The following is a 13,322-nucleotide window of genomic DNA, read 5'->3' on the forward strand; positions in this document are numbered from 1 at the left end:
TTTGTATGTGTTTTTTTTATTAACTGGGTGATGCCATACACCGAGCAGTGAGAAACAGTGTAGATTTGCACAGCAGTAAACTTTACTGTAGACAGCCCCAAATTCCTCACAAACTTCAAGCGAGACACCTTGTTGAATAGCTGGAAATTCGTATGCGTCCTGCTGTTAGATTGTGGCGTTGATGTATTCTTTCTTTAAAAGATGGAGCATGTCATTGAGAGTTTTGCCCAAATCTCTGAACATGGCTTACAAAGAATGGACTTGAAACAGAATTTCAGTGAAGTTTTAAAGAATAAATGAAGGAATTGGGTTTGATGCTAGAGGGGGAAAAACTAAAGGAAAGGATTGGCTATATCCCCAAGTCATAAGAATTTCCCTTTTCTCTGTTACCAGCATTCATATTCATGAAGAAACATGAATTCATTTTTTTTTCCTAAGATGCAGCTGATTTAAAAGCATGAGTGGAATCATCACCTTTAGTCCCCTGAAATGCATTCTCAAATACAAGAGGAAACACAGTTGAGGAGCTGAAGTTTCACAAAATCTTCATTTGTGATACAACCTCAAAGTTCTCCACCCCTAGAACAATTATTATCCCTTTGTAGCTCCCAACTCATCTCAGTGATTATAAGGTCCTGCATGGGTGAAACATGCGGTTATTTTGTGTGCTTAGTGTTTTTATACATATTTGCTTTATATTTTCACCAAGTATGTTTTGAATTATGATCACTTTTTTTCTGATTACATTTGTGTACATCAGTGTGTGAGAATCTTCTATATCAGCTGTGGATTTTTGTGCTCCACATGAAACAGAAATGCACCATGACAAACTGCATGTAAGTGATGGTGTACCTAGTGAAATAAATTGATTGCACTTCTGATCCTCAACCCTGAGAACAGTGTAGCAGTGGGCCTATCAGGCCTATTCACCTGATAATTGGTGAATCAAGTCCTTCTTACCCATGTTAACTCTTGTAACCCTGTAGGCCTCACAGTGCTAGCTGCTAATGGTTTAGGCATCATTTATGGAGTGTCTGACAATTCTGCCTGGTATAACCTTGTGACTGCAGCATAAATGGCGTATAAATAACATCATTTAACTGGTGATAGGCCTCACAGTGACATTTTAGGGGTTTTGCTGGTTTTCAGCAGACCTGAGATTACACAATACGCCAGATATGATGTGATGCAATCCTCCGTGCATGTGCCTGGAGTCTGAAGTAATATAATGACACTTAGCAGGTATGTCAGGTTTTCAATGAGTAATGAACTATATTCTCTTTCTCTAATCATTCTCTTTGAAGAATCCAGGAGAGACTGGGCTTTTTGCCTTCTAGCCCTTAAAAAGCAGAACAAACATGAACAAACACGGCTGTCCTCAACTCCAGATGTTCTCTTGGATGTACTACTTTGGCTTGTAAAATAAGACCTTGGTCCCCCCAAAGTGTGTTGTAATTTTTATTAAACCGGGTAATGAAAATTGCTTAATGCTTTGACAGTAGATGTTGCATAGCAATGTGGCATAAAACAGCTGGTAGCTCAGACTGTTGCCCAGTGTTTCACTAAATGTTTCCTGTTACAAATGCAATTGCTGTGCAGTCAATCTGTAGCCAGTGTTAATGGTTTTAGGTCACACAATCAGGTTATTAACCTTATTAGACTTACAGGTATGTCTTAAAATCGAAGGTATTCTGGGCATCTGCTTGCTCATTTTTAGCATTATTTCCAGGTTTTGAGTGGTAAAACTCCAGGATTTCCCTTCATTATGTGTTATCTGTTATGGGGTGTGCAGAAGTGGTTTAGAGCTGAATAAGTCATTACCTACAAAATTACGATATCCCTCAATTTACACTTAATCACTAATAAAGTATCAATAAGGGCTTTGAAATGAAACCCATGTGCCAGTATGTTCTAATTCATGGTAACTATCAGTGTGTCATCTTGGTTTGTGGCATGTCTTCACAATTCAATATGGCCCTCAGTTTGAAACATTTAGTTGTTTGAAAAGGGACCAAGATAACACGACTTTAATTTGGATATTGAATATCTAGTCATGATGGCACAAATTGATTATTGATGACTGCTGAAATATATTTTTGGTCAAACAAAGGTTCTGGTAAGGATGAATTATTTATTTATTTTTAAAAAGATTGTTTCATACCGAAGATACAGGGAGTCCAAATTACACCCCCTTTCTAATTAACTTTATTAATTAAGACTAATAAGTTTGTCATGATATGCTCCCCTATCACTTTGACATGAGGGCTACCTTGCTTCTGTGCATTCCTTTGTGGTTCTGCAGTACAGAGGTTCTCACAGTCAACCGAGACATATTGACTGCTGGTTTTGGTAAGAATTACACATGTTTATAGAAGGGCAGGGTTCAGATTTGAGATGGACAGTTGTGCTGCGATTAGCTAAGCATTTTCTGTTTTAATCTGTCATTTTAACAAGTCTAAGATGGCTTCGATGGTTTGGCACTCGGCCCTGAAAGGCAGAGTAAACAAAGCCGTGCTGCACTCCAGATGTTTCCTTGGATGTGTTGCTAAAGTTTGTAATGTAAGACCTTGATTTTTCTGGTTTAGTTTTTATTGCAAATTAAACCAGGTTATGGGAAACGTTCAAGGCATGTTCTAAACTGGCGATGTGATATTGGATGGAGTATTGAAATGTTAAAATATGTGGTTCTGAGTTTCTTCCACTTTGGCTATTTTTTGTGGCATTTCAAGCTTGATTTAATTCTTTCCTTTGCATGATTTTGACATTGCAAAAAGCTGTTGTTTTGTGTTATTACATTGCTGTGAGATTGATGTTTATGTAATTGTGAAGTGTGTATATTTATGTAAAGCTTGGATGTTGAAAACAAAAGACAACTTTACAAATATAAGAAATTTGGCAAAACTGTTAGATACCTGTTGAAGCTGTTTCAGTTTAATTCTGAGATTCAGTCATTGTAACTGAAAGACTTAAGTCAATAGTAATTTCTTTGTCTAAATGGGGAAGTTACTGATTATACTACTTAAGCAAGTAGCCTGCAACAATGCATTGACTAAACTATACCTGTATTTATCAGGCAGAGATGTGTCATCTTGAGCCACCATATTGAAAGCTATTGCTTCTGATGTGCTGGGTGCATTATGAGTAGAGATGCACTAATTGTGTTGGCCAGCTGTCGGTATCGGCCGGTACAGCAACAATCAGCCATTGGCCGATGGTTAAAAATCAGCCGATATTTACGACCGATAATTCCCTTTAATCCCATTATTGTTTTGCACACCCTCACACTAAAATTTGGAAAATCTGTATTGTGTGGAATTATTTTAATGTTAGCGAATACAACACTAGAATTGCATTTTGCAAATATTGCTCTACCAAAATTTCATGAGGACGTTCTACTAATAAACATTTCAATGCAACAAATTTGATTGTTCACCTTAAGCAAACACTGTGGAGAGTGTGAATTTCTGAAAAACAAATCCATTCCAATAAAGAAGGCTACAATACTGCCAAATAATGCGAGTCCGACAGTAATGCAAGCATTTGATAGCAAAAGAAAATTCTGTGCAGACAGTGCAAAATCAAAAGATATTACTTGGGGGAAAAAAATGGAGTTTATCACACTTGATGATTAGCCCTTCTCTGTTATTAATGTTGTATAAAATGTATACAGTTATAAACAGGGATGCAAATAGCTGGTACGCAAGAATGCATTCACCTTACGATAGTTATTTTATGTGCATTTGCGCTGATATGGCAAGAAATTACAGTGCATTTGAACCTTTATATGCTAATTTGTACTTTGTGGTGTGAAGGTTAAAATGCACGCTAATTTCTAGTCATAGCAGTGCAAATGCTCGTAAAATACATTTGCATTTCTGCTGTTACAACAATTGGTTGGTAGGTGAATGCGTACTTATTTACTTTTTTACCACTTTTTATTTTCTTTCGTAAACTGCACTTTTTATATTCTTAAGCACTGGAAAGTTGTAAACTACAAATGAAAATATCTGTCAAATGTTTCCTTTATAACATGGAAAGAGTATGCAAAAGTGCATGTATGACATCCTATTAACTGGTTGAGTGGTGATGGCATAGTCAAATTCTAGGTTGTCGTTTAACTTTAAATGCACTAATTAAAACGGTTTCATCCAGAAACAGCAGTATTTAATGTCTCTTGTAGAAAGAATGCCTTGAATTTTCTCAACTGTTGTAACTACTAGAGGAGGTTGCTTTGATGAATCAAAGATAAGACATTTTCTTCCTAATTAAGGTACTCAAGGTGAACATATTGTAAATGTATTTGTTAGCAAAGAATATTCAGTGTATTTTTAGCAAATGTTAAGCGAATAACATGCAAATATAGAAAATTTCAATGTGTGCAACAGCTTTTGACTGGTAGTGTATGTGCATCTCGCGTTATGAAATACAATGCTCTGGGACTGTTGTATGCCAGTTGTCTTATCAGAAAAAAAAATACTTTGTCATATTTTGGAATTTATTTGTTTAATTTATTTGGGTGCAGTATCTCTTTAAACCTATTTAAGCAGAACCTCCCAAACAATTGGTATTGATTTTGAAATAATTGGCCATCGGCCAGAAATTTCCTTATCCGTGCACCACTAATTATGATTGACATTTTAGTATCAACATGAAACTCATTGGGAACACATCATATGCAGAAAAGGTTTAAAAATAGTAATGTAATTGCTTCTTATTGTTTAAGCCTTCATCACCAGTGTGTCTCCAGATCTCTTTGCCGTCCTGGCTAAGGATTTTGGTGGTACGGGGCCTCTCCACCGTCTGTTATAGGTCTTTGTGCAAAATCAGGATGTTGAGGGACCTAAGGGTGATGACTCGGCATCAGTTTTGGTTTTTCATTTTATTTCTTGTCCTTCAGGTGTGGGCCAGCAGCTTCCTGCCCAACGAGCCAGACCTTGCAGATGGCCACCAGAGGGCGCATTGGAAAACCCATGGGGAGGTCATGCTGGTGGAGTATGCAAGGCAGGAGGCTGTGAGAAAGGTGGGTCATCTCAACTGGGACCTTTTGTAGTTCCTTGCCACATTCATGTCGCTTTCCTATTGCACAACAGTATCTGTGACCTTTCTGCTAAATAAGCATGGGAGACGCAAAAAGACGCTCAGAGATGAAATTTGACATGTAATTTCACATGAATCCTTACTGCCACTCTAAAACAATGGAGGATGAATAAGTTGTTTCATTAGTTATCTGTCAGTTATTGGGGGGATCAATTGCACAGTCTGAAAATACAGGGGAAACTGCATCCTGTACTGGTTCAAAATGAGGCACAGCATTTTATTTATATGGCTTGTGCTGTGTTTATAATCCATTATTAAATCTAGCCAGCAGATTAAAATAATAATAAAAAAAATCATAACATTATTCGATTGATTGGCACTGATTAGCTTGGCCGCTGGCACCGATATGTATTAGACACAAATATAAAGTTATTGATGAATTTTTCCGAAGCAGAAATATGGGGAAATTAGCAAAAAAATGTATTAATTAAGCTTATAGTATAGTAATTATATTGAAAATATAATTGAGATACCATTAATAATTCCAACTGCTGAATTTTAGCTCTACGGCTTCTATCTCTGTTCCGCTCACTTCTGTGTAACTTCCAAGTTAGCGCTGGTACTTGTGGGCAACCAAACAGTAGTTTATTGCTGTATGCCCCATCCAGTAGTTCCTACCAGAGAGAAAAGTACCTACTCTGGAGTAGAGACTAAAAAAAAAAAGGTTAGACTCTGGAACTACCTCCTGAGGAACTACAACTGGGTTGACTTTCAGCTGTGGGAACGTGACAGAAAGTCCTAGTTCTTGAAAAAAGTTTTTGCAGTAGGAAAGTGCCTTTAGACACAAAATGATCCTAGTCTGATAGACCATTTGAAATGGAAGCTTACCCAGTTTATTTGATCAGCATGACTTAACATTTGGGGTTTACTGTCAAAACAAATGGGCGGTTAGGCTTTCAGTGCCTTGCTGGTTCTTGATCCTTTTTTCTACCCCATCTATTAAGCTCTCACATGTTTCTTTTGGTTTTTCTGCTATCCACGTTTTGCACAACACTGGCCAGGTTCACCCACAGTCATGGTTGTAAAGCACTCATGCTGACACTAAAGTGAAAGCCGGCTTGGAACTTTCTCTACCTCACCCTGATGCCTCTTGGTGTGCTAAAGCTTTGATAGTGATACAACAAATGGAAGGGGTCAGGCTGTCTTCCTGACATTTCCCGGTCATTGTCATATTGAAAATGAGCTGCTGCTAGTTGCATTGGTTTGGTGTTGGTTGCCTTTTCCCCCATTTGAAAAGTTTTTTTTTTCTATATGTTCTTAGATGATTCTCTGAAGTGACTCTAACATCTGTGCAAATTGCACATTCAGAACCCTGTATCCCAAATATTTCCGAGATGATGAATTGTGGGGGCATCCAGGTGTTCAGTTTTCTCTGTCTGTACAGACAAAGCATGTCTTACTCTGTTCTCTTGAGGATTCCCGAACAATAAGCTCACCATGGCAAAAGCAGCATCAGGCCAGATTATGGACCTGACGTCAGTTAGATCCTGCATTCCCCATTACTGTCACTCTGCCGGACCTGCACTTCTGCATCTTACCTACCCACGCCTCAAGGACATATCTTAGTGTTACTGACTCTCTCTATGCACCTGTGTAGTTCATTAAGGGCGTTTTGTCACTGCACCAGGTATAAAAATAGCTGGATGAAACAAACGCCATATTTCTATCACAATTTCTACAGAAACTGGGCGACATGGTGGTGCAGTGGTTAGCACTGTTGCCTCACACCTCTGGGACCCGGGTTCGAGTCTCCGTCTGGGTTGCATGTGTGTGGAGTTTGCATGTTCTCCCCGTGTCGTCGTGGGGTTTCTTCCGGGTACTCCGGTTTCCCCCCACAGTCCAAAGACATGCTGAGGCTAATTGGAGTTACTAAATTGCCCTTAGGTGTACATGTGTGAGTGAATGGGGTGCGAGTGTGCCCTGTGATGGGCTGGCCCCCTGTCCAGGGTTGTTCCCTGCCTCTTGTCCGTTGCTTCCGGGATAGGCTCCGGACCCCCCGCGACCCCATTGGATAAAGCGGGTTGGAAAATGAATGAATTTCTACAGATCAGTTAGGCTGTGTGGATGTGGCAGGGACACGTTCCAACTGCCCTATTTGTACCTCGCACATCTGCGCATGTGCAACATTACATTTCACGGCATATTTTACAATTAGGCCTTTCACAGTTATTTCATAATTGCCTGATCACGATTATTTGAACTGACCGTAATTATTTTTAATCGTTAGAACCATCTCCATCTGTATGAAAATAGCTGAATGAGACAGAACCGGCATATTTCTATCACTATTTCCACATAGTTTTCTACCATATAATGGTTTAATGACATCATCTTGTTGCGCTTCTGAACCAATGCATACCACCTGCTCTGTTTGCACCTTGCCCATCTGCACATGCGCAGCATTATACTTAATGGCAAATTTGAGTATTTCTTTTCACTACTTCAGGTTCATTTTATGGGCTGCTTGTGAGTGATCTCCACCAGCCCAGCCCTATGTCCACCAGACCAGAATAACAGCTAGATATTCTGATTTTTGGTTCTTTGTATTATGTTTAATATAACTTCTGTGTAGCACCTGCACTTATCTGTGTGTGTTTATGCGTCTCGTTATGGTGGGATGACTGTATATGTCCTTGATGGCTGCCACTGTTTTGCTGTTAGTCAGTATATTATGCCAGCAGGACAAAGAACTAGAGAAATGTATGCTATTTTGTCCATTTATCTTGCATCCCACTGTTTTGGAGTGAGATAAACGTGCTTATAACTGGTACGCAAGTACCCTTTTGCCGTAAAACAATACATGCAGCAATATCTTGCTGTAGCAACTCAAATGTGTACATATTTTATGTGTATTTGCGCTGTTATGACAAGAAATTACCATGCATTTTAACTTTCCTGTAGCTTCTTTGTACTACTTTTGCGGTATAAAGGCTAAAATGCACAGTGATTTTTATGCGATAACAGCGCAGATGCACGTAAATACGTATTTGCATATAAGGCGAATGCGTACTTGGTTATGCGCATCCCTGTATATAAATATGGCTGATACAAACACAAAATATGCCAAACTTCACCTTTCAGCTTAGAGTGAACCAAAGCTATAATACCATGTCTTTGGATAGCAGCAATTTCAACTGATGGAAATGTTACTTTACATTTCAGGTATGGGATATTTAGGTAATAGTGCTGATCCAAAAACTGGAAATAGATGACGGGAGTGAACACACGGCAGGTAAAATCGGGCAGGTGGTAGAGATGGCGGAAACACCAGCTATTTATCTTGAAGCGTTTAACCTATTTGGTAATGTCATATCAGGCCTATACAACTTAAAAGGCAAATGCGATTTTTATTTATGTTTTTCAATATTCAGTTCTTTGTACGGTATATATGTAATATTAAACTATGATTAGGCTACCTCTAGGCTGGTATTGTTTTAAAAAGAACAGAAAATGACATCATTAATCGCAGTTATGACAATTAATCGTCAACTAAAATTTCCTGATCGCGACAGGCCTATTTACTATGGTGTCTGATTTGTACCACTTCGATTCAGAACATTTGATTTAATTTCAAGACCTCAGTATCATTTTACAGAGTGTTTGTGAGTGATCACCACCAGCCCAGAATGGGATATTCAGGCAGATATTCTGATTTTGGATTCTTTGTCCTCTGTCTCTAAAGGTTTTGCATAGCACCTGCACTTGTGTTTGAGTGCATATTTAGGGGTCTTGTTAGTACCCTAGTCATGAGGGGGGTTACTTCATATGCCCCTGACGGCTGCCACTATTTATGCTGCAGCAAAAGTCACTAGATTATGCTAATAAGACAAACAACTAGACAAATGTATGAAGTTTTAGATTGGTACTGGTAGGTTAGCTAATTAGGTAACTTTCATTTCAGCCAGGTACGTCTAAATTATAGTAATATTACAACACAATACGATAACAGAATAAGATAAAATGGAATAAAATGAAATTAAATATTGAATAGGATACTGCAATAGACAAGGTGCAAAAATGCAATTAGGGTATGCAAGGAATCTGAGTTGCAAGGTAAAGCTAATAGATGTAACTAGTCCAGTTTAATCACCACAGGTCTATCATGGGCAGTTGAATTATACAGTCTAATGTCACTGGGTAGGAATGATTTCCTGTATCGTTCCTTAATGCAGCGTGGTTGAGTCGATGTTGAATTATTCTTTAGATTCTCAAGTGTTTTATGGAGGGAGTGAGAGGCATAGTTCATAATTGCTAGCAGTTACAGCAGTACAGACGCTCGTCTACTTACGAACGAGATACATTCCGAACAGCCGTATTGAAATGTTCGTAAGTCGTTATTCAATATCATTTTAAGGGTATATGCAAGTACTAAGAACTAGGATGCTGGGAGCACGCATGCTACGCTGCTGCGCGGCGGGAGTAGCGGCCAGAAATCATACTAGGAAGAATTGGCGTGCAGGAAAAAAAAAAAAACAAGGTTGCGGACAGGAAACGGGAGCCCAACGAACACAATTTGGGCTTACAGTCCTCTTTGTTCGTTTGTCTGAAAGTTTGTAAGTGGAAGAGCGTCTGTATTCTGTCCCTGTCCACGACCTCCTGACTGACAAGCTTGGAGCCCATAACAGACTCGGCCTTCCTAATGACTGGCTGGCTTCCTTTGTTTTGATGCCTGCTCCCCAACACACCAAAGCAGAGAAGATTGTGCTTGGAACAACAAACTAATAAAACATCAGGAGCATCCTTTTAGATACACTGAAGGATCTGAGCCTCCTCAAGGAAAAAGAGCTGATTCAGGCCCTTGTTGCCAGCATCTGTGTTGGTGGACAACTCCAGGTTATTGTCCAGTTGGAGGACCAGGTACTTGTATGATGTCACAATTTCCACATCTGTCCCACCTAGCAGAGCGGGGACTTATTCTTGCTGAAGTCCACCATCATTTCTCTTGCCTTTGTCTCGCTTAGCTGTAGATGATTGTCCCCACATCATTTCACAAAGTTGGTTGACCGGGTTCCTGTATTCATCCTCCCATCCACTTTCCAAGCACCCAACTATGGCCGTGCCACTGGTTTAGAGTCATATAAATATGGCTGAAACAACTGTAAAAAATGCCAACCATTCAAATTTCAGTTCAGAGTGAACCAAAGCAATAAGTATACCAAAATACCATTTTACTGGATAGCAGCAGTTTCAGTTGATGAAAATATAAACATTTCAGATATGGGATTTTTAGGCAATAGTGTTGATCCACAAACTGGAAATAGACAACTGGAGACAGCGGAACCATTAACAGCAGGGGCCTGTATCACAATTCATGAAGCTGGATTTCTCACATAGCAGCATGACTTGTCAGATTTAAGGTTCCCCAGTTTAAATGGACTTTATCTTCAGTGACTTATTTTTAGCCCAGACTACCTTAATCAATATCTGGCTATGGAAGAAGCCCTGCTTTGTGATGCAGGCTCCAGCTCTCGCTAAAAAACAAAGCACTGTAGTTTGCTGTGAATATAGACAATATAGACAGTAACATGCCAAGTTAGCTGTGTTAGGCGCTCACTGTTGGCAGCAGTGTTGGGTCATTTAATTGTGAGCAGATTTGCAGTGACACGCAGGTTAGGCAATTTTATAAAATTAAAAAGACCAGGTTCTGACTCGCTGAAATCCATTGGTAAATGGGTGGCTAATTAGTGTGTAATGTTCAAAGGCAAATATGCAAAATGGACGACCTCCTACAAAGCTGATTCTCCTGAGCTGATGTAATTGAGCCAAACAGACAGAAGGTTTTCTGGAGCAGGCCATCAGTGCTTTTGACAGAGATGGATCATCACCAACTCAGCCCCACAGGACTCGCATGTATACCTTGTGACTCCACCACAAAATCTTCAGATTTTATTCCGTATCTGTTTAACAGAGGTGTAGTGAATATAAAGAAGATGCTCATTTTACTGTTAACTTCATTGTCAGTTTCGAGGTGCTTTTAAGTAGAATTTGATTTTATTTTTGTTTTCAGTCATGCAGTATAAACTTTATGTGTTTGTTTTTAGCCCAGGCATTCTATGACCGTACCCGTCACATGCATGTGTGTACTTGTGTGGGTCTGATCTTCCTATATTTCTTGATAGAGTTTGGGGTCAATACATCCACTCTGGCAGAAGCTTGGCTGTTTTCTGTTCAGACTACAGATCGCTTGATTAACACTTCAGGGTGATTTGATAGGTAATATCTGTCCCCATTGTTGTGATAAATAAACATTCGTCAGACTGCCTTCCTCTATCCATCCATCTTCTAACCTGTTGTCCTGGTCATGGTCATAGGGTTATTTATTTATTCATTTATTTATTTGATTTATGTGTTTATTATCCTCCTCCTTTTAGCCGTAAGCAGTATGGGATGTACCTCAATATCAGCTGGGGATGGTTAGAATAAATGAGGGGTGTTTGTAAATTGCTGTGTGGTGCCAAAGCTGGCAGTGGCCTGATTCAGAGTCTCACTCTGCTTAGTCTGTCTGCCAGCATTTTGATTCATGAGAAGAATGCCATTCTGTCCTCATTTATGAAATGCGGTCCTGCCCTGGGTTTCATTGTATTTTTGAAATCTACATTATAATGGCAAAATGTAGTATTAATTGTCACCAAGACTGTGTATTTTTTCCCCTCATTTTGTGTGAAAAGGCCAGCATAAGCGCAGACCCTTTCAGACACGCATGTAACTGGTTTTATTAAACCTGTGTCTGATTTGTTTAATGAGATAAGCAAGCAACATGCACAGTATCCTCAAAGCCTGAATGAATAACGTAATGAAAATTAGCCAGATTTTGGGACATGCTCATGGAGCAATCGAGGCCTCGTGTTCTTGTCTCTGTGTGTTAGGATGTAGGATGATTTATGATGGGTGGATCTAATGCATTACCCTCTGGCTATGGCACACTCCAGGCTTTAGCCGATATCGATCAGACAATCAGTTGTACATTTTTATGACACCACGGTTTTATTACTCATCTATAACCCCTTGCCATGGGGATGAGCTTCCGGTCAGGGGACTTTGTTGGTGTGGGCTTTCTTAATTATTCTTTGTTAATTGTGGTTCTCTTTTGGTAATGTCGTAGCATGTCATTTCACTGACTCACTGTATGGAGCAAAAATATTTTCGCCCTTTTCAATGATCTTTTTTTATATATATTGGTATTCTTATGTGTTCATTAAGACCCCTCCTCCTCTTTAGTTTTGAAGCAGTGTAATTATTTATGGTAACTGTTAAAGATCTGAATGTTTTGTTCCTGGCCAGCTGGCCTAGCGTTCAGACCTCACGTTCAGTGTTCCACAGAACATAATGTATCATTGCCCACATAACAGCATAGTATTAGCATCGTTTGACATTCTGGTCCCTTTTCAGTGACTTACTAATTTTCACTATGAGATTAGTAAGTTCAGGGTGTCTTTTGGTGTTTTTGTGTTGCCTTGGTTGAATCTGGATGTCTTGAGTCCATTTTTTCTCATGCTGGTATTTTAAGCAGTTTCAGAGAAAGAAGAATTAATTTTGTGAAATTAACATTAATTGAATGTGTGCATGGCTCAGTGGGTAATCTTTTTTTCCCCCACTGTAACATAGCATCAGCATGTTTTTTGATAAGGGAATATTCTGAAATAATATAAGCTCATGTTTTTGGCTTAACTATGCATCCATGTTTGATGCTCTGCTGCTGTTGTATTGCCCAGATAGGGATTTTATTGGGACCTCTGCCGCAAATACTTTGTTAGTCCGATAACTCAAAAAGTATTTTATGGATCTTTTCTAGCTTTGTACATTGTATGTATGACAAACTAGAACAAGTCAAATTTAGAGGGAACTCACCCCAAAACTGAAGCATCATCCCTTAGTGGCAGAAAAGGGAAGGGTGACTGTAGGCAACATTTGCTGTTGTGAATATGATCTGTCAAAAGGTATTGGATTGATCATATTACTACTTCATAAAAACATGTGGATGTTTTTGAGACTAATTTCTTTTTGAGAAAAATTGCCCAAAAAATGAAGCAGCAGTGCTATGTGGCTTCAAAGGAAGTAAAGGGAGGTTGTAGAAGACCCTTTGGTCTTTTGAACAAAACAACTCAAAAAGTATTTGTCAAATCTTTTACAAACTTTGCAGACACTTATGGGTGAAGATCTGGACCTGTTCAGAGTTTGAGACAAATTGCCCAATAATTAAAGTGACACCACTTAGTGGAAGCAAG

At 39.1% G+C, this 13,322-nt stretch overlaps 1 protein-coding gene across 3 annotated transcripts in view; it reads left to right on the forward strand.

Moving 5' to 3' along the window:
* galt (galactose-1-phosphate uridylyltransferase) overlaps positions 1–13,322 on the forward strand; it is an 84,603-nt gene that overhangs the window by 20,753 nt on the left and 50,528 nt on the right. For all 3 annotated transcript variants that reach the window (XM_023808618.2, XM_023808620.2, XM_023808621.2), the window contains one exon: positions 4,898–5,020. In XM_023808618.2, coding sequence (XP_023664386.1) covers positions 4,898–5,020 — 123 coding nt within the window. The remainder of the gene's footprint in view (positions 1–4,897; positions 5,021–13,322) is intronic.

This window comes from Paramormyrops kingsleyae, chromosome 7 (assembly GCF_048594095.1).
Source record: "Paramormyrops kingsleyae isolate MSU_618 chromosome 7, PKINGS_0.4, whole genome shotgun sequence".
NCBI lineage: Eukaryota > Metazoa > Chordata > Actinopteri > Osteoglossiformes > Mormyridae > Paramormyrops > Paramormyrops kingsleyae.